Source organism: Meriones unguiculatus, chromosome 16 (assembly GCF_030254825.1).
Source record: "Meriones unguiculatus strain TT.TT164.6M chromosome 16, Bangor_MerUng_6.1, whole genome shotgun sequence".
Classification (NCBI taxonomy): Eukaryota; Metazoa; Chordata; class Mammalia; order Rodentia; family Muridae; genus Meriones; species Meriones unguiculatus.
Window position 1 is genome coordinate 21,177,854 of NC_083363.1, and position 23,142 is coordinate 21,200,995.

At 38.3% G+C, this 23,142-nt stretch overlaps 1 protein-coding gene across 2 annotated transcripts in view; it reads right to left on the reverse strand.

The window, feature by feature from the left end:
* The window catches only part of Ctnna3 (catenin alpha 3), a 1,666,920-nt gene that overhangs the window by 382,835 nt on the left and 1,260,943 nt on the right, over window positions 1-23,142 (reverse strand). For both annotated transcript variants that reach the window (XM_060369423.1, XM_060369422.1), the window contains exon 12: window positions 13,985-14,185. In XM_060369423.1, the coding sequence (XP_060225406.1) occupies window positions 13,985-14,185 (201 nt within the window). The remainder of the gene's footprint in view (window positions 1-13,984; window positions 14,186-23,142) is intronic.

Below are 23,142 nucleotides of genomic sequence, written 5' to 3' on the forward strand. Positions count from 1 at the left end.
TATTTTGTCCAGTCTGAATTACACACAACACTAAGTGGACAAGAATTCCTCTTCCATAGTATTCCATACTATAACTCAATCAAGTTTGTTTAGATCACTACATGTTTTTGTATTTATTCATCCATTTTAATATATGTACATAAAGTGTCTGTGTCATGTCAAGTCTTTGGCTGTATTTGCCATTTTAGATGTTAGGCCGGAATAGAAGTTGTGTTAAGAGAGTCACTCCTTCAAAAACAACTGTCAACTTAGTAACATGGGACCAAGTGGAGCACACCTCATTCAACAGATGTGGTAGACAGCCAGTCTATAGGACGACATATATCTGTCTCTTGAAAGCCATGCTCTTCTTTAAGCAGCTCGGTAATCCTTTGACCTTAGCAACTCATTTCTAATATGTTGAATTAAAAAAGGTGGAAGTCTAACATTCCAGAAGTTTGATCTAGGTCTTTTTCTGTGATTCTCACCCTCCGTTGCTTTTGAACCACACGTGCTGAGGAAGTGAGAGCACCTGTTGTGAGAATGCAGAGGCAGACTCTGTAGCTGAACTTACTGTTCTTACTGTTCTCTGATGGGTTTAGACAGTTCCTCACATGCCAGGTAGTACTTGACAGACCGCTATAGTCAATAAAATGCTAACAACATCAGGAGGAACTCTCAGTCTGAAGTACCTAGCTAAGTTGTTCCCAGACTTAATTAATATACCTCAGAAATTGTTATTTTTGAGACAGATTTTGCTATATATCCTTGGCCATCCTGGAAATTATTATGTGGACTAGGTTAGCCACAGACTCACAGAGATCCACCTGCCTCTGTCTTTCAAGCGTTGGAATTAAAGATGGGTACCACAATGTCCAGCATTAGCTTTTTAAATAAATAGACAATAAGACCATACAGCCAAATTTTGTCTCTGGATTCAAATTTGCTTAAGTTTAATTGTAATAAGAAGATAAATGTGAAAATAATAGTAAAAAATTAAATATTTACATGTTTATAAGTAGGAATAGCTGGTAATGGAAGAGTAAATAAATCAGATAGAAAAGATGAAAGGAATATTATAATATTTTAACTTACTGTTTTACATAAAAATGAGATTTTTTTCAAAATCAATGCTCTTAATTATTCTTGCAGGCTATGTAGAATTTTTGAGACAGGTGGTAAAAAGATGTGCACAACCTTTCCTAAATCACTAAAATTCAAGAATAAAACTAGACTTTAGAATAGCTGGACTCTTTAAAAAAAATACTGCCGGTAGTGTTCATAATGAATGGTACCTTTAAAAATCTCTGTATCAGCAGAGAAATTTTATAACATAAATTGTTCACTTAGCTTTAACTGCTACAGATTTTGGCAGACAATAAAATTAAACGGTGGGTGATCAGCAGAATGTACGACATCTTTCAATATACCACTGGGCTACTAATATATTTTAAGAGAAGAAATCTCCTGCTAGGTCCTTAGCCTGTCATTAGGAGTATGAAGCCATAATGCTTTCTACCAAAATTGTTGAAAAGAAAGAATCTGTATATTACTATGAGCTAGAAAGTTTGATCATTTATTTAAAGATTATTTTGTTATTATTTTACGGGTATGGATGCTTTTCCTCCCTGAATGTCTGTGTACTATGGGTGTGCACTGCCCACAGAGGCCAGAAATGGAATCAGAACACTCTGAACTTGAATTTCAGATGTTTGCTAGTTACTGTGTGGGTGCTGAAAACCAAATCTAATTCTTCTTCAAGACCAAAAAGTGCATGTAATAGCTCAGCCATCTCTCCAGTCTTCTACTTTAATTAGTTATAAAGGATTATTTCTATTTGTTTTTAATCATGTGTATGTGAATATGCTGTGTGCAGGTATGTATGTGTGTTAGCACGCTGCTCTCAGAGGCTAAAAGAGGGCATTGGAACTCCTTGAGCTAGAGTTGCACGCAATCGTGAGCCACTCTGTGAATGCTGGGATGTGAACTCAGGAACTCTGCAAGTTCTCGCAATCTCTGAGCCTTCTATCTATCCCTAACCTTTTATCTTTGAAGGGAGAATGCATGTCAGCAGATGTTAGGATTGATAAGAAGGGACTTCTAGTTTAAAATCCCTCTGGTGGTCATAGTTACTTCTTCCTTCTCTAGCTCAATTAGCAATACCTCAGTGATGTACGCTTGTTCCATTCCTAGCTTTGCACTTCCAGCTACACGCCTGCAATTTAAAACACCTTCCCTTTGCCATTCAAACAATTTTCCATGCTCTACCAGCCTTCTTGAGAGATCATCTATGTGTACAGTCCTTGCCAAGAAAAGTAAATCATTTTTAATTCATCAACTCATGACTTTATTTACAGGCTTTACTGAGTAAAATATTCTCAATTAACCAAGCTTTGAGATGATGTTGATGCTCCCAAACGTTAGCATGCTGATATGCCTTTCTTGTCACAGAGATTACTTCCCATGCCATGTGCTTTCCCATCTATGAATTCTGGAGGTATAAATTCAGCCTACCTCACTTCAGAAAAAATCTACACATGTAATTCACCTTTTAAATAAATGCCTATTCATAGAGAGTGACGTAGTTCACGGGATACAAGCACCTGCCAATAAAACTGATGAGCTGAGTTTAAATACTAGGAAATCACATAGTGGAAGGAGAGAACCAAATTTGTCTTTTGACCTTGAGACATGTACTAGGGCACCTTAACAAACCCCACCCCCACTAGACACAGACACACATAAACAAATAAATAAATAAATTTAACAAAACATTTTCACATTTGATTTTTCACATACTAAATCACTCTTATCATGAGTGATAAGATTATTGCAAATATCTTGGCTATATAATTTTATTACCTGTGGTTTCTCCCAGCCATTCATGATTACACATGTGAAAGAGTGACAAGGAAGAAGACATTTTGGGGAAGAAAAAGCTAAGGCTACTGACAATTAAGTTCTGGTTTTGGTGACACTGATTTACCAGGAGGAGAAACTCATTCTGACTTACGTGCCAGACTCAAGTACTTTATTGTCTCTCTAAAACCAAAGGAAGGAGGAATCCAAAGGACACACTAACTCAGTTTATTTGCTAACCTCAATGACCTTAAGCCTCAAACTCAGTTTTACAGATAATCATATTAAAGTTTTACTGACTCACATCAATAAATATATATGCATACTTCCCCATATCATACATAAAAATCGCTTGAAAAAGTAAAATTAATTTCTGTTTCAGCTAAAGGCTACAAATACATAAAACATACTTAGAACAACAGAAGGGACTAAGTCAATAATTTTTATGAATCTGATTTTCAAGATGAAATGCTAAAAAGTATACTTCTGGTAGATATAGCCTGCATCATTAAAAATGTACACAATGTGCTAGATCATAAAGTATCTTAGTATAGTCCTCTTATAAGGAAACCTAATTGTTGAATTTCTCAGCAGAGAGAGCTCAAACCCAGAGTCACACTCCAAATGTGATATGATATCTTGGTGTGTGTTAGTTACAGAGAGGTTGAAATATTGATCTCTTCAGTAATCCGGTTTGATAGGAAAAAAGCTATCACTACTCTACACCCCAGAGTATTTGATTGCCACTGGCTTTTATACTATTATACTTTCTTCAATAGCCAAACAAGAACCATGCTTTTACTAGACATTAGTTTATGCTGTCACAGAGTACATATTATTGGATTGGACACCTTCTTCAAATGAGAGAACTCGTGCCTGGTACATTAAACCTGGTTAAAAACAATAACATGCTGGAGGAAGTGTTTGGCCTTAGAAAGGAACTCAATATGCTGTTTAGCCAAGTTGACATAGCACCAAACTTTCCTCTAAATATGACAATAGACAGTTAATACCATTGACCTTTGCTAGAGAACATTCTCTGTCTAATAAAAGGTAAGTGCAGATACTCATGGACGTATAACATGCTGAAAATAAGTGCTCAGTCCTAAACAAGACGTTTTTACCATCTCCGTTGAAGACGTGGGAACATTGTGAAAAGAATGTTAAGAGTTGGAAGACAGGAAGAAAGGGCTGCAAAATGACATCTCTGGGTAAGGCACAACCATTACAATCATGAGCTCACAACAGCTTATGGATACCTTTGTGGGATCTACACAATAAGAGACCTGTATATAACCAAGCATGGATGGAGGAAGGACTCAGGGGCTCTGCCCTCACTGATAAACTGCTTGCTGCTGACAGATTCCGGGAGTGGAGAAATCATTGTCTTTAGTTGTGTACACAATGATGACCCCAGTAAGCTCTCATGGGTTGTTAAAGCCAACCGTCACACAGAGGGCCTTGATCAAATACATTGCAAAATAAACAAAAAATAATGTGCCAGGGAAGGAAATAGGGATTTGTGGAAAGGCTGACAGTGGCAGGGGAGAAGGGCCAGATGGGGAGGGGTAAGCAGGGAAAGAGTAATCAGAACTTTTATTGTGGTATTTTGTATTGCTGATACACATTTTATATCCACAGGGTGGAACTGACCTGTCTTCACTGGGCACAAATACATACTTGTGTGTATGGCTGTATGGGATTTTCAATGAAGAAAACTAATCAAGGAAAACATGAACTTAATGTCCCTTACCTAGTGGATCTAAAACAAAATGATGTAGTCCAAAGTCTGTGAGTATACATTTTCAAAGTTACAGGATGCAGGACTGGTAATCTTTATTGTTATTGTAAGTAAAGGAGTCACTGGAGTGTATACTGTACTCCTTTGATTTTTCTTAGTTTTCATGGAAGACTCCCTCCTTTTATGACAGAAGCAGGAGAAAAATAATAACCCTTTATTGTGTTCTCTTGGTAATGAACATACCCACATCATATGTTGTAAAAATATACACCCACAATCATATCCTGGATTTGCATCATATTATGGTATCATCTATCTATCTGGCACTTAGCAATGTCATAATCTAACAGAAAGAACGGAGGCTGTAACTAGCTGCTGAGGGCCATGTTCCTAATTGGCCACAGGTAGAGGTTGTTGCTTTATTGTTTCTGTGATGACTCTTGGTTGATAAGATTCAAACATAACAGCTGGGTGGTAGTGATATATGCCTTTAATTCCAGCACTCCAGGAATCTGAGGCAGGGATTTCTGTGAGTTTGAGGCTAGCCTGGTCTACAAAGCAAGTCCAGGACAGCCAAGGCTACAGAGGAACCCTGTCTAAAAAATAAAAAGAAAGAAAAAGAAAGAAAGAAAGAAAGAAAGAAAGAAAGAAAGAAAGAAAAGAAAGAAAGAAGCAAACAAACCCAATCACCCAGTCTTTACTTTCCCTTCTCTGTGTCCTTTTGCTGGTTTGTGATCATCTTCTCTTGCTTCTCATCACCATCCTTCCTTTCCATAAAGTATCTCCCTCCTGTGATGAGTTATCATTGGTCGGTATGATGCAGAACACAGTCTCCATAGTGGCTTAAAGTCCAAGAAATTTCTTTCCATGTGCTGAAAACCCAGACCTGGTTGCAAAAATTACGTTATGCTCTCATGATGCTGAGAAAGTGGGATGAAGAGTAGGTAAAACATAAGCAGGTATATTTTAGGATCTATTCTAGTGATAGATGTATCAAACACAAATGGTATTAAACAGCTGTAATATGCATGCGTTTCAGTGTCACACTCCCGTTAGTGTCATTAAAGGTTCAGCTGGAACAGAACTTCTATCAGAAGAGCAGGCTGGCTTTGACTTTGGTGCTATATGTATGAAACATTTTGGGTGCTTTGACTATTTCTTAACCATCAGTATATTCTGTGGCTTTCAACTCGGGACCACAATGCTTCACGCTTGAAACATTTAAATATAAATTCTTATTAAACTTACATGTCCCTATAAAAGGATCATGGAAAAAGTCCAACTTTGTCCTTTTCTAGGTAGAAATGTATAGAAGTAGGGTAAGAACCAGAGGTGACTCACTCCCCTTTCTGGGTGGAGCCTTGTTTTCTTTGAAAAGATCATCTTCTTTAGGCCAGAGTCATTCAAGATGCAAGACCTCAAAAATATCTTCAGATTTCCATTTTCTTATTCTTCCGATGCATTCCCCTTCCTTTTGGCCAATTCCTATTCATCTCCTCTGTCTTTAATCCTTTTTCATTTGGCACTATCTTCAAAGTCATATTTTACATTTTCCACATAGAGAAATGTTTCAGTCTCTGCCTATGCTTTTATGGAATCCACTCTTAAGCCTTTTCTTTCTTTCTTTCTTTCTTTCTTTCTTTCTTTCTTTCTTTCTTTTTTTTTTTTACTTAAAATCTCTACTAATGAAACAGAATCTGTCCTTTTTCCCTAATAGGATGTTATTGACAAGGAAATTGTATACCAGTCAGTGAAATATAGCAAAAATGTCAGAAAAATATTTTCCAATGCACAGTACATATAGGTTCATTGGACACACACACACACACACACTTCAGTATGTGGAGAGAGTCTTCATTTTAAGTCGACACAGCTGAGAAACACCTGGAAAGAGAGTCCCAATAAGGAATCATTTATATTATGGTGGCCTGTGGCTCTGCTTGTCAGATAACTTTTAATTTAGGTAATTCAGGTGAGAAGACCTATCCCAAATGTGGGCAGCCCCATTTCACAGACGAGGCCCAGACTGAATGGAAGGCAAGAACAAGCTAAGCACTAGCATGCATGTCATTGCTTCCTGCTCTCACTGTTGGATTTGAGTCCTAGAGTAATTCAGTTCTTGGAGAGAAGATAGATTTATATTAGATAGCTATTCTGTTTAGCCGCAAGTTCTTTACTTCGTGTCACCACTGAAGGGTCTCATGAGGAAGAAAAATTCTTCAAGACCATGACTGACATGTATCTTCTACCTGGAAGGTATCTGGCTGTCCGGGTTAGCCACGTGATCAACAGACACAAGCCTTCTATGAAGCTCCTCCCGAGTACCTGTGACCTAGATTGTGAGATTCACAGGCTAGAAGCAAACGGAAGGAAGTCTGCAATCCACAAGTTCTCTCTCAGGCAGTTACAAGGTGGTGGGGACTGACAATGATGGTCTCTGGGTTTGAAATCCTGGTTGCTGTCGCTCACTCGGATTTGCTGAAAGTGTTATTGAAATTGGGTTCAATGGAATCTTTCAACAGATGTGTTTCATTGATGGCTCTTGCAAGTAATTGAATACACAAAAGTCATGATCTCTTGTTCAAAAGCTCACTGAGGAACCTTTTAAGAGGCTGACCTGAGCTTTCTGGAAGTGGCTAATAATCTAACTCTGGACAGTAATGAATGGATTCCTTAATCTCTCCTCTGCCCTGGCCTTTGACAGAGCCAACTGCTTCTGTTTTGCTGAATTGAGATGGCATCTTATTAATTATATTATGCTATATCACAATATAATCATATAAAAAACATCAGATTTAAACATTAGGACAGGATGTGATGATCAAGTATGTTGATAATCCATTAGGGAAAGATTTGTAAATGAACTCTGGTGCCTGCCTTTAAGGATGGAGCAACCTAGCAGGAGAAAGTTGCTTGCAAATGGCTGTTATGACCACAGATAAAGGGAAACAAATATCCAGTAGACAAGAAGCACATCCCAGGACAGAGTACTTAATCCTTACTAAGTGAGAGTCTTGAGTACCTTTGCAAGGGTGATAAGCCTTAGAGTCAGTGTTCAGGAATAGATGGAAGGAGATGAAAGGATGCATTCTGACTGTAATAACAGAATTAGCCTAATCATGGTAGCCAAAAAGACAATGATGTCCTGTGCTTGAATTGCCAGCATCTTAGAAACAGAAGTAGGATTGTGAGTCCAAGTCAGTCTGAACTAAGCAATTCTTTTAAATCAATTAACTATTTTAGAAATTGAGGTTTCACAAAAGAGGTTGAGTGTTGTTCATGGTTTACTTACTTTTAACTTAATACAAAACACCCTCTTTGGAAGAGAAAATGCAAAGAAACAAACAGGGTTATCTTTCAGTCCTGCTGCTATGAAAGAAAAGTCCTTTCTGGGGTTTTTGCAGAGAGCATATGGTTGTCTGGACTCTGGTTACTTAGAGACCTACCTGTCAAAAGCCACGTTACATGGAACTGAAAGAAATGACTGTTGCTGGAAAAAAGAAAAGGATTTCTGGAAGCCGAGGCTATCAGAAGTTTCTTGAAAGGTGAGAATAATTTGACATGTTAAACAAGATGTAGATATATTCCAAATTAGAGACATGGCATGAGCTAGACCCACAGATGGTAATAGCCTTAGTGTGTCCACACAATTGGGAAGGTATCCACTGAGAACATGTAGCCTTTGGTAACACACCCTATGGAAAATAAGTTGAGTGAATTTGAAGAAAATGAATTATACAAAGCAGACCATACAAGGAAATGGAGGTGACCCCATGTGGTTCAGGCACAACAAAGGAGAAGACACCAATAAGCTCCAGCCGGTTCTGCAGGGAAATTACATTGCTTCACTCTACTGGGCAGTAAAAATTTCTTTCAGTCACACATTCTAGAATGTAGAATAGTAATTTTCAAATGCTGCTGAGAGCCAGGACCTTTGGATCAAATCCTCTGGCATTTCTACCGGACTGCTCAGGATTGTAGAGCAGAGAAGCAATACACGGAATGCAGCCTGAGTCCAGCTTACCAGCAAAATCCATTCTATTAATTCCACGGTCAGCTTAAGCAATTCTAGTTGCTGTTTAGGTTGTTATGAAGAAAACACAACAGAATTTTTTGTAAGTGGCCTCAACCTTTCAAGTGTCTCAGTTGCCTTCAGGGATGTGTACAACAGCTTATTTCACCAGGGTTCTAAGAAGAAAGGGCTTTCAGGCACATAGTTTTCTTCACATACTCCTTTATATTTACTTTTATGGGGTCTCATTATCATGGCTAGACAGACACCACTGTAGACACGGCTAACCCTGATTGGCTTCCAGCCTCCACTGCCTGAGTGTTGAGATTACAGGTATGCACTCCCATGCCTTATTCGCATGGCGCTGGCACCGAAGCCAGGGATCTGGGCATGATATGCATAGACTCTACCACAGGGTTATATGGGCAGTTTGGGATTCATCAGTCACTGAAAGAATGAAATACCAGTTTCCAAAAGCAGCGGCAATCAGAATGTATTTTTCGGGGTCATTTATGTGTCAGCTCTGTTGTAATCTTTTCTGGCTGGCAGTGAAACTAGGTAGGGTTGGATGGTCTGCAATAGCTGATGCTTTTCAACCTGCAGATTCCTTACTTTGACAGAGCCAGTGACCAACGAGAAATACAGTCTTGATGATCTCTCCAGCCGTAGGTCTCTTCCTAAGAAAGAACTAAAGTTGGTGTTAATAGTATAACAAATAGCCTCATGTTGCAGTCTTGCAGGTGAGTTATTAGTAAAAAACAAACAAACAAATGTCTAGCTAGTGCCAGGTCAATTAATACCAACACATGGAAGGCAGAGGCTGGAAGATCTTCTGTGAGTGCAAAGCCAAACTCGTCTACATAGCAAGCTCTTGGGCAGCTGGGACTACATAGAGAGAGCCTGTCTCAAACAACAAGCTGATTCAATGTGCTCCCAGAAGGGGTCCCTAAGAGGTAGAGGAACTCAGTGTTTGGGTAGAAGAGTGGGAAGGTAAAGAGTCTCACTCGAAGATTAGGATGTTGACAAAATGTAGCTTTCCTCATGTTGATATTTCACTCAAACCACTAGCATGTGAGGACAAGGTAAATATCTGAACTGGAACAGGGAAACCTTGTGTTCTAATGTGAAGAAAACACTTAGAACAGTGGTGCTCAACCTGTTGGTTCCAACCCCTTTGGGGGTCTAATACCCCTTTCACAGTGGTCACCTAAGACTGTTGGGGGGAAAAACTTATATTTACATTAACTTTTAACTGTGGAAACATTACAGGTATGCTGTTGGTGTAATGTTCTTTTGGAATGTATACACTTTACCCTTGTTCATTCAAATGCTGATTTCTCTCCCCCACTCTCTGGTTTCAGTCTGGATATTTATTTTAAGCATCACCAGTCTCAACTTTGTGTAAACGTGCCAGAATGAAGCAACTAGCCACAATGTTGAACAAGGGAAAGGAAGCAGGAAGGGAGGGAGGAGCCAGAGGACAGGAAGGTGGGAGGAAGAGGAGGAGAGAAGGGAAGCAGAGGCTGAGAGACAGAGACAGGAGGACAGATCGTGGAACAACGTAGAGAGATGGACTGGACTTAATATATCACTAAAAGCAAGTATAATGTGGGAAATCTAAACGTGAGGAAACTCTGAGGGCTTGGAAGTTTAGGATGGAACAACTATTGCCCAGCATTGTGTTCTAGGTTAATTAAATAAATCCCAGGGTCTCTGTGGTGATTTGGGTATACAGCTGTTTAGGATTAACAGCAGCTTTTATCAGAAGATAGATCAATAATGAATATTAATCGACACATACAACACTATGCAGTAGCAACAAAATAATTTTATGGTTCAGAGTCACTACAATAGGAGATAGTGTATTAAATGGTCACAGCATTAGGTAGGACAAGAACCACTGACTTTAAAGGTCATAAATTATGAAAACCTGCTCATGAGCCACAAATTCTGATTAAAAGACAATGACAGAATGTTCTAAGAACTGCTGGTGGTGACTGAGACAAGAAAGCTTAGGCTTCATTATTCACAAAAATACTTAGGACAAATTTTCTAAAGAATAGAGAGTCTCAGGAATAAAGACAATTCACAGGACATCCCCATTAAGTGAAGCCCTGAGAACCAGCTAAAAGAAAATGAACAAAGAGAAAAACAGGCCACATTAGTATTCTCTTGCTAAAATGTGAGCTCCTAAGGACTCACAACACAAAACATGACATTTCCAATTATGTAATTTGATAATTATTTAAATGATAAGTCCATGCTGCAACCCAGGGGTCAGCAAAGATGAAAATTTCCTGCCAGTCAATGATGGAAGACAGAGAAGAGTTGAAAGTATTTTTCATAGACAATATCTTCATGGGAGAGAGAAAGCACACAGTCTTCAGCTTTGGTTAAGATCAAACTGATCTAATTACGTTTTCCATTTAATTTATTGCAGCAAATTCCCTTTTGTGAGGCATGCTTTTTGATACATTTCAAGGAAAGCTACTTGGAAAAAAGTTTAAATTAGACTTATTTTTGCAAAGAAGAAAATAGAAGCCTATTTCAAGGATACACCCAAAGCTTGTCTGAAAAGACCAAAATGATTAATTGGGAACCATAAATTATGCTTTTATTTAATAATAAGATCTGCTTTTTACAGAATGACCCAGAAGTATGCTGTGCATCTTGTATTTGGAATGTCAGACCTAATTCAAATAGTTTAACTAACGTCATTTTACAGCTAAGTAGAAGGAAAGGCTTGAGGTGTTGTTTACCCTTCTGATTATGAAAATGCCTCAGTGTTGGTTAGCTGTTTGGTACCGCCATTAATAACCACAGATGTATTAACAGGAATGTATTTCAGTGTCTGAGAAATTTTGCTTCACTCTTTCTGACATAGGGTGACAGCCAACAGGTCGGAACACTGTAGGAATTTACTCCCACTTCTCCCATGTTTCTGGCAGCTCTACTCACTGCTCATGGAGTGTAACACTGCAGACTTGGCACCTCACATGGACATTATGGTCACAGAGCCTTGCCCGATACAATTATAAAACTGAGGCCCAAGCAAGGTGCAGCATTCCTGGATGACTAACTACTCCACCCCAAAGTAAATTTTCATTTATATTTAAAATGCCATTTTCAGAAGGTGGAATATAGAGCCCATTAACTTAGCAGATCCTACTTTTCACCAACTCGATGGCAAAGAATTTCACCAGATAGTATATTGGGCCTATAGAAAATCTTTCCCCATCTTGCTGTAACTGCCTTTTTCTGATGTGCCCACCAATGTATTCTAACCTTGCCTTGATTTATGAATATCTTTGTACTATAAAACTTCATAAAAGTGCTTCTACTTTGGATCATGGAATTTGAGGCCAGATGAAATCTGTGTTCCAAGGTCATGGTTACTCAAAATGCCTCCAGAATAAATTCTTATTCCTTTAAAAATTGGAAAGAGGTAACAAGCACTTGATTTGAACCAATAAAAACCACTTCAATCTACTGTAGGAAAGAGATATTAAATGACTATTACACAATCAACTTCCAAAGCAAGTACACATAATTCCATACAATGGAAGGAAAAACTAATATGCTCTCAATTATTTTTCTTATAATTTCTTATTTTTATATTAATTACAGTTAATTCACTTTTATCTCACCTGTAGCCACCTCCCTTATTCCCTCCCAATCCCACCTTCCCTCCCTCTCTCTTCTCCTATGGCCCTCCCCAAGTCCACCGACAGGTGAGGTCCTCACCGCCTTCATCTGACCCTAGCCTATCAGGTCTCATTAGGAATGGCTGCATTGTCTTCCTCTGTGGCCTGGCAAGGCCACTCTCCCTTCAGGGGGAGGTGATCAAAGGGCCATCTACTGAGTTCATGTCAGAGATAGTCCCTGTTCCCCTTACTAGGGAACCCACTTGTTTGTTTGGAGATGGGGTCTCAAACTGCAGGTTGGTCTTAAATACTTTATAATAAACTGCTTCAGGTTCCATGTCTGTGTGCTGGGATTGCAAGAACGTAGCAACATAACTATGTGCTGTATTTGCTAAATTACAAACTTTGAGGACTGGGTGTGGAAATACCATTTTAATATCAAGAGGTATAGGTGTGTAATTACTGTCCTCAGAACATTTCAATATTTTAGAAATACTTAAAGGGATAGTAAGAAAATCTATGTATTTTCCTTAAATAATCTCAAGAAAGAGCATCAAGACATAAAATAAAAGCAAGGGTTTCATTGTCATTGTTTTATTTTGTCTTGTTTTAAATATCATCCATCATGGCTGGAGAGATAGCTCAGAAGTTAAGAGCACTGGCTACTGTTGCAGAGGAGCTGGGTTCAATTCTCAGCACCATAATGTAGACCCTACTCTGTGTAATACCAGTTCCAGGGAATCTGATGCCCTTTTTGGCCTCGGAGGTTACATATGCATAAAATGCATGAACAGAACATGTAAACACATAGATAAAATGAAAAATAATTATATGTTGTCCACTCCTTCCTTTCACAAATAATATGAAAATTTTTCATAGTTAACATGTCCTATACATCTCTTAAGGAATGATGATTCAAATCTGGGCTCTAAATACTGTAAGACTCCCAAGCTCAAAATTACTCTATTGTCAAGAGGAAATATATGAGAAGCTTTACAAATTTACAGGAGTTTCAAATTCACAAAAGGGAGGTCACAGGAAGGAGTGCTACCATAATGATTTATAAAAATTGTTGACTGTCATCCCTGTTTATGAATCTATGTGAATTCTGACATTTCTGTGGGTCTTTTGGATAAATATTAACAACAGTATTTGAAAGAAAAATATCATTAGACTGAGTGGTTCAAAGCATTCTTTGCCCAATTTTATAAAATAGTAACTTGAGTACTTCAACCGAAACAGTCCTGTATTATATGCTTCTTCAACAACGAAAAAAGAATATAGGCTAGAATAGCGTGCTATTTCCCATAGAATTGCAGGTTAAAGGTAGCCAGCATGTCTCTGCACACATAGGAAAACCCTGCTATGGTTAAATAACACAAAACCCAGGGGTACCAATAATATAGCCAAATGAAAGCCTGCAGACTACTGCGTGCTTAACCCCATGCTGGCCTAATTATAGCTCCAAACATCTCTAAGATTAATAAACACTCACAAGTGGCTAAGGCCTGGAAGTAATGCATGTATTTAAAAAGACCTTTTTCTCAATGAATATATTTCTTTCACTGGGATAAGTCTCAAATCACTTAACAACAGGACACCAAACATGTATTAGATGGTAGAGTGATGTGCTGTTGCGGAACCAAGTGCCACAGACTGAGACCCCTCATTTTCCTATGTATGGATATTCCTTTGCTCTGTAGATTCTGACACAAGGTACTGTGTGGCTGTCGTTTTGAACAGACTCACCAGTGCTTGTCAGGAAGCGGACATTTTTCATCACGCCTTCGGTGTAAGCACCCGGTTCATAACTATCCATTTCACCAGTGACGATGTGAGCTACTCTTGCAGCCCGTCCTCTGATGGCACCTGCAGCTCGGTCCAAATTGTCAGCATCCTGATCCCTCAAGGCTATAATGCACTTGTTGACATCTTCCAGGATGTGGCTTTCTGTAAAGAAACAGACCAAGTTACCTATACGCCTGTGTTTTGATCACACAGATGTAGCATATTGCAACAATGTTAACATTCTACTTCAGTCACACTGTGGACGGAGGGTTCTGAGAATTAATTATAAAGTAAAGTTGCAGGAATTTTTAAATTTTATATCTTTACTTATTAATAGTAACATCTATAAAATATAAAACTTATTATTGAGCACAAAGGCTCAGGATTTGGGGAAATGGCTCATTTGGTAAAGTCAGGCTGTGCAAGCAGGAGATCTGGGTATGGATCCCCAAGGCCCACTCACTCCGTGGACACTACAGAGATAAATGTAGAGCCATAGCACTGTGGCTGGCGACGGAGACAGGGAGAATCCAGGGGAAGTCTAGGAAGCCAGTCTAACACAAACAAACAACAACAACAAGAAAAGTGAGCTTCCAGCTCTGACAGAGAATCTATCTCCAAAAGTAAGGTGGGCAGTGATAAAAGAAGGTACCCAATATCACCTTCTGGACTTGTCCACAGATGAATCTTCACACACACACACCCAGACACACCCAAAGAGAGACAGAGACAGACAGACAGAGAAGGAGGGAAAGGGCAAAGGAGGTGGAGAGGGAGATTTTGCATGGCTTGGGAAAACACACCTCCATTCCCAGCACTTGGTAGGCTGAGCCAAGTACTACGGGAGTTCAAGCCCAGCTATCCTTACACAGACTATTAAAGGCTGCATAGTAAAACTATCTTAAGCCATCAATGGGGGTAAAAGACCAAAAACTGTACTGATTATGTGCTATTTTAGGTGCTAGTCCTAGGAGAGTATGTTTCATATCTGAGGGGCAAGTACAAACTGAAGGTATTTTTTACAGTAAAGTAAAATACAAAAGTATAAGATGTTTACTTGTGAACAAAAGCAATATTATCTAAGAGCACAAATTTGAAATGACCATCTTTGATAAATATATAGAAGAATAAAACTTTCACTTAGCTAGCAGATAATAAAATAGGAAAAGTATAATATTTTAAAAAATATTATGCCTGTGTGTGGGGGGGAGGATAGATGTATGTGCATTTAGCCAGGGAAGGGCATTGATCCTCTAGAATTGCACACTGGTGTAAGCAGCCTGATGTGGCTGCTGGGTACTCGGAGAGTAAAGCAAGCATTCTTAATCGTTGTGCCATCTCAATTCTCCAAACTAAAATCTTTATGTTGTAAAGCAACAATCTCTCAATTCTGTGAACACGAACACTTAGACACACACAAACACACGTACGCATTCATGCATGGATGCACAGGTGGTTTTGCACACACATGTTAATTTTGTGCAAACAAATCCCAGGGAACTTTGCCTACTCTGAAATAGATCTACAGACCTCCTCCTCTTTCATTCTTGGCAGGGTTAGAGTATCAAGGTCAGGGGAGTTACTACAATCTAACACAACTTTCTATATAACATGATTAATATTCTCAAATAAAAATAAGGTGACAATCCAAGAAAATGTGTGTAATATCAACAAACATAAATGATGCTCTCTTTGCTTTTTGTCTTGCTTTTGTTGTTTGTGGTGTTCTTAGATTTTTGTTTCTGAAATGTTTTTCTCATTCTATAGCGCTGGGTAGCCCTGATTTTTCTTTCAGCTTTCCAAGTGCTAGAAGAAAAGCCATTCATCAGCATGCACACAACAATTTTTTAAGAAATTAAAAGAATTTCAGAACAACTAGTGATTTGGCTTCAGGCCCTATTACATGAATCCTCACACGAGATAATTAAAGTCTCTATTATTTATCAACACACATAAAGATAGCTATAACAAAAGAATCTCAGTATCCCATAATATCTCAGTATTATGTAATATCTTAATATCTCTTCTCTCTTGCTTGTTGTGGATGTGTCTGTACACATGTGTTGACTGTGCCAATGTAGGTTAATCCCATGATGTAAGCTTATCACAGTCATATTTTTCTATTAATATGTACTTAAACAATGAAAGAAGATTGTGGGCAAGAACAGAATGCTATCCCCCATAGAACTGCAAGGTGAAGGTAGCCAGCGTATCTCTGGATTCATTGGACAAACCTGCTAAGGTTAAATAATGAGAAGAAAACTATTACAGAATCTGTCTGTGAACCCTACCATTCTGTTGCAGGCTTTATGTGCCTTATTAACATGTATTTGTATTGTTTTCTTTGACTCTCTATGATCATCTTAAAATACTGATGTAAGTACCCTGCCCATTCTTGTGGTATGTTTACCTTGTACTATTTTAAATTATCTCTTTTATTTTTAAGTTTATAATATAATTACATCCTCCTCCAGCCATTTTTTTTTCCCAAATCCTCCCATATAACCCTCCTTGCTCTCTTCCAAAGTCATGGAATCTCTTTTTATTAACTGCTGTTGTATGCATACCTATGTATATTCCTAAATATAACCATATATATCTATATTCCTAAATGTAACCTTCTCTGTCTATATAATATTTCTTGTATATGTGTCTTTAGAGATGACCATTTGGTATGGATTAAACAATTGATGTGCTCTTCCTTGGGGAGGACTATTTCTCCCTGTCTCAGCATTCCTTAGTCGCCTGTAATTCCTTGTACAGGGTTGAGGTGTTACGGCTCTTCCTCCATACACGTTGGCATGTCTGTTGTTGTCCTTCTCCAGCTCATGTTTGGGCAGTCGTGCTATTAAGAAGTCATGGGTGTAGTTTCTGACATTACTTGGAGAAACAGACTCACAGCAAACTCTCTGATCATCTGGCTCTTCCAAACTTTATGCCTCCTCTTCCTGAGGGCTATATGTAGGAGTTATATTGCAAATGTGTCCGTTGGAACTCGTATCCAAAACTCTGCATGTTGATTGGTTGTGGTTTCTCTAAGTTTCATTGATGAGAAATGAGGATTATACTTATCTGAGGTTATAAGGACAAATTCTGAGAATGTAGTTAGGGATTCTGCAGGCTTAGTAAAGTGGTAGGTTTATCTTTTTTTTTTTTTTTTTTTTTTCCAAGATGCATGACTTCACTAGTTCCGGATAGTTGTCAAGGCTCCCACTACTGGGTATGATGTCTCTCTAATTGTCTAGGTCTTTGAACATTTGGACATTTGGAGTTAGCTATTTTTTTTTTTTTTTTTGGAGCAAGTTGATAGATACAGCTTTAGTTTCATTCACTTACTTGTAGACATCCAGATTAGTCAGCACTATTTGCTTTTTCCCACCTTCAGCTTCTTTTGTCATTTTGTCATTTATCACCAGATAGCTGCAGCTCTGCACACCAATGGTTTAGTCTCTGACTTTGTTCCCCGGGTCTATACGTCTCTTCCGGTTTCCAGTACAATATTGTTTTGTTACTATGGTTCTGTAATGTATGGCAAAATGAGAAGTGGTAATTCCTCCAACAATCTTCTGTTTATTCAGGATTGTTGGATTTCTGGTTTTGTTGTTGTTGTTGTTTTGTGTGTGGGTGTGATTCAATTCAAATTTTAAGACAGGTAAAAAAAGGGATGAGGATTTTGATTGGGCTTACATTGAGTCTATAAATAGATGTTGGCCATTTTCACACTATGAATTCTACAAATCCATGAATATTCAGTATATTTCCGTTTTCTAGGGCCTTTATCATTTTTCTTCAGAGGTAAAAAGTTTTCATCCGTATAGGTCTCTTATTCCATTTTCCCAGGTTTGTTCCTAGATATGTTACTTTGTTTGATATCAGCCTGTCGTATATTATTTTTTGCTTCTTTTATTTTTATCTGGTTTCAGTATTAGTGTGTGACTGGATTTTAAAACTAAGAGGTATTGATTGTAGATCTTTAAAAATCTGGTAAAATATGACTATGAATCCATATGATCCTGACATTTTATAGCTGGAAGGATAGTTCTTACTATTTCAATCTCCACATTTGTCACTGGTGTGTTTAGGTCTTAGTTTAATTTTAGTAGTTTGGATGCAACTAAAAATTCATACTTTTTTAAAAATCATTTATTTATTCACTTTATATCCTTTTTATTTATTCTTTATTAATTACACTATTCACTTTGTATCCCCCCCCCGTGGTTCCCTCCCTTTTCCCATCCCAATCCCTCCCTTCCTCCACCCTCTGCATGCCAGCCCCTCCCCAAGTTCACTGATAGGGGAGGTCTTCTTTTCCTTCCTTCTGATCCTAGTCAATTAGGTCTCATCAGGAGTGGCTGCTTTGTCTTCTTCTGTGGCCTGGTAATGCTGCTTCCCCCTCAGGGGGTGATAATTAAAGAGCAGGCCAATCAGTTCATGTCAGAGGCAGTCCCTGCTCCTATTACAATGGAACCCACTTGGATACTGAGCTGCCATGGGCTACATCTGTGCAGGGGTCTTAGGTTATCTCCATGTATGGTCCTTGGTTGGAGTATCAGTCTCAGGAAAGACCCCTGTGCCCAGATTTTTTGGTTCTGTTGCTCTCCTTGTGGAGTTCCTGTCCTCTCCAGATCTTACTGTTTCCCACTTCTTTCCTACGATTTCCTGCACTGTGCCCAAAGGTTGACCATAAGTCTCAGCATCTGCACTGATAGTCTGCTTTTTAGGTTTTTCAGTTCACTGGAGTATGGTTTTTAAAGTATTCCCTTAGAATATTCAGAATTAATTTGTGTTGGTTGAAATACTTCCCTAATCATTTCTAATTCTGCTAATTTGGGGTTCTATCCTTTGGTTAGTTGGTCCAAGGATCTGTCATTGTTACTTATCTTCTCAAAGAATCAGCTGTTAGATTCCTCGATTATTTGTACTGTTATATTTTTCCCCATTTCATTGATTTCTTTTGATATTTATCTTTTCTTGCTATTAACTTGCCTTGGACTTGTTTTTTTAATTTTTTTTAGTTACATCATTTTTTCATTATGATTGTTATTATTATTTATTACAATTTATTCACTTTGTATTCAGGCTGTGGTACCCTCCTTCATGTCCTCCCAGCCCAACCCACATTTCCTCTTCCCCCACCTATGTGACCTCCCTTAGTCCACTGATAGGGGAGGTCCTAGTCTCCTATTATCTGACTCTTGCTTATCAGGTCTCATCAGGACTGTCTGGATCCTCTTTCTCTGTGGCTTAGTAAGGCCACCATGGCAAGAGGAGTTGAACAAAGAGGAGACAACCAAGATCATGCCAATGACTGTCTCTGTTCCCCTGAAGAGGAAACTTCTATGGAGACTGTGCTGCACATGAGTTATGTGTGAGCGGGGGCGGGGGGGAGGGAGGGTCTAGGTCCTCTCCATGCATAGTCCTTGGTTGATTCATCAGTCTCTTCAAGGACCACTGGGCCCAGATTTTTTGGCTTTGTTGGGCGCCCTGTGGAGCTCCTATCTCCTCCAGGTCTTTCTATCTTCCCCTTCTTCCATAAGATTACCAACACTCTGACTAAAGTTTGGCTATGTGTCTCAGCATCTGCTTCAATACCCTGCTGGGTAGACTCTTTCAGAGGCTCTCTGTGGAAGGCTTACAACTTCTTGAACATAACACCAACAGAACAGGCTCTAAGATCAACAATTAATAAATGGGACAAAATGAAACTGAAAGGTTTCTGTAAAGCAAAGGACACTGTCAACAAAACAAAATGGCAACCTACAGACTGGAAAAAGAGCTTCAACAATCCTACATCTAACAGAGGGTTAATGTCCAGAATAATAAAGAAATGAATAACTTAAAACACCGACACACCAAGTAATCCAATTTAAAAAATGGGGTACAGAGCTAAACAGGGAATTCTCACTAGAGGAATATCAAATGGCATAGAAACACTTAAAGAAATGTTCAAAGTCCTTAGTTATCTGGGAAATGCAAATTGAAATGAACCTGAGATTCCACCTCACACACATCAGAATGGCTAAGATAAAAAATTCATTGACAACATGTGCTGGAAAGGTTGTGGAGAAAGGGGCCCTCCTCCATTGCTGGTGGGAATATAAACTTGTACAACCACTTTGGAAATTAATCTGGTGCTCGCTCAGAAAATTAGAAATAGTGCTTCCTCAAGGTCCAGCCATACCACTCCAAATGATGCGCAACCATACAACAAGGACATTTGTTCAAGCAAATGTTCATAGCACCTGTATTCATAATAGCTAAAATCTGGAAACAGCCTAGATATCCCTCAATGAAGGAAGGGATACAGAAATTGTGGTACATTTACAAAATGGAATACTACTCAGCAATTAAAAATAAGGAAATCATGAAATTTTCAGGCAAATGATCATCATGAGTGAGATAACCCAGAAGCAGGAGACATGGTATATACTCACTTATAAGTGGATATTAGCCATATAAGACAAACATATTAAAATCTATACTCTTAAAGAAGCTAAACAACAAGAAGGACCTGAGGGATGATGCTCAATCCTCACTCGTAAGGGCAAACAGGATAGACATTGGAAATAGGAGAAGAGAGGAGATACATCATTTATTACTGATTCTTTTCTCAATTTATTTTTATTATTTATTTGTTTATTACAATTTATTCTCCTTGTATCCCAGCTGTAGCCCCCTCCCAATTTTTCCCTCCTCCCTCTTCTCCTTCTGCCTAGTCCACTGATAAGGGAGATTCTTCTCCCCTTCCATCTGACAATAGTCTATTAGGTCTTATCAGGACTGGCTGCATTATCTTCCTATGTGGCCTCTTAAGGCTGCTCCCCCATCAGGGAGAGGTGATCAAAGAGCCAGCTACTGAGTTCATTTCAAAGACATCAAATGTTCCCCTTACTAGGGTACCCACTTGGGGATTGAGCTGCCATGGGCTACATCTGTGCAGGGGTTCTAGGTTATCTCCATGCATGGTCCTTGGTTGGAGTATCATTCTCAGAAAAGACCCTTAGGCCCAGATATTTTAGTTCTGCTTGCTCTCCATATAGAGCTCTTGTCCTCTCTAGGTCTTCCTATCTCTCCATTCTTTCATAAGATTCTCTTAACTCTGACCAAAGTTTGGCTGAGTCTCAGGATCTGCTGAGGTAGGCTCCTGTCTTGTTCCCTGTTTTCTCCCTCTTCCAATATTTATCCCACTTGCCTTTCTGAATGAGGATTAAACATCTTCCCCAGGGTCTCCTTTCTTGCTTAACTTCATTAGTAGTACAGATTTTAGTAGGTGTATATGTCTAATATCCACTTAATGATTCTTCATTGTGAATATTAAAAGCTATAAATTTTCATCATTGGTCTGCTTTCAATGTGTTTAAGAGGTTTTGCTGTGTCTTGTTTTATTTTCATTCAGTTTCAGGATTTTTTTTTCTGTTTTGATTTTGTACTTGATCAAATCATTGTTCAGTAATGAGCTGTTTAGTTTCCACCGGCTTATGTGTTTACTGGAGATTTGCTTGGTGTCAATTTTAAGTTGAATTGCATTGTCATCAGAGAGGATACAAGGAATAATTTCAATCTATTTTTAAATTGTTAAAGATATGTTTTATATCCCAGAATGTGGTTTATTTTAAAAAACAAAACCTCCATGTGCTGCATACTCACTGGTGTTTGGGTGAAACATTCTGCAAATGTCTGACAAGTCCATTTGATATATGGTATCAATCAATAATGATGTTTTGTTTTGTTTTTTTGCCCACGTGACCTGTCTATTGGAGAAAGTAGAGTTTGAAATCATCTACTATTAATAATTCAATGTTATTTTATGTCTTTAAAAAGATATAATTAAATAAATAATATATTGTTTATTAAGTTGGACACCCCAAATTATGGTGCATATGTTTAGAATAGTAATGGTTAACTGTTCCGTTGCTTAGAATGAAATGCCCTTCATATCAATTCTAATAAGTTTCAGTTTAAAGTCAGTTTTGCCAAATGTTAGGATAGTATCAACTGATTTCTTTCTGGTCCCATTTTATCAGCATACTTTGTTCATCCTTTTATGCTAAGGTGATGTCTGTTTGTAACACTGAGAAGTCTTTCTTAAGGGCAACAATTGGGTACATTTTGTTCCTTTAGCCATTCAGTCAGCCTGTATCTTTTGATTGGAAAATTTACATGAAAAACATGAAATATTGAAAACATTAAACTATTAAATCTACTGAATCTTTAAATTAATCTATATCATTCACTTATGAAAATATCATAACAAACAATAAACACAGAGATGATTCCATTTCAATAGGAAATACACAAAAACATTACTGTCATATCTCCCATGTAATGAAATAAAGGTTTAAGTGAAGAAGGTGGAATAATTAAGTTCTTTTTAGCATTAAATATTTTTATTACTTTTTCTTTTCTTTTTTTTATTTTACTTTTCTTATTAGTTACATTTTGTTAACTCTGTGTCCCAGCTGTATCCCACTCCCTCATTCTCTCCCCAACCCCACATTCCCTCCCTGGTCTCCTCCCTGCCCCTTTCCAAGTCCACTGATTGGAGAGGACCTCCTCCCCTTTCATTTGACCCTGTTTTATCAGGTATCTTCAGGGCTGGCTGCAAAGTCCTCCTCTGTGGCCTAACAGGACTGCTCCTCCCCTGGGGGGGGGGGGGTTGGGGAGGTCAAAGAGCCTGCCCTTGAGATCCTGTTAAAAATAGTCCTTGTTCCCTTTACTTTGGGAAACTACTTGGCTACTGAGCTACCACGGGCCACATCTGAGCAGAAGTTCTAGGTTATATCCATAGGTGGTCCTTGGTTGAGTGTCAGTCTCAGAAAACACCCTGTGCCCGGATGTATTTGGTCCTTGTAGAGCTCCTATCCTTTCCATATCATACTAACTCCCCTTCTTTCATATAATTAAGTTTCTAAAGTCCTCAAATGTTCATCTTACTGACACATTAAAAATATCATTTACGGGCTATTCATAAGTTATCTAAAAGCACAACACATATGAACAGAAGAAGCATTTCATTCCTATTTAGTATTTGTTCTCAAATTTAGATTGCATTGATGGTTTTTCTTACTCCTAAATTATATAAATATATAAGAAAAAAATGCTCACTGAAGAAGATTAAT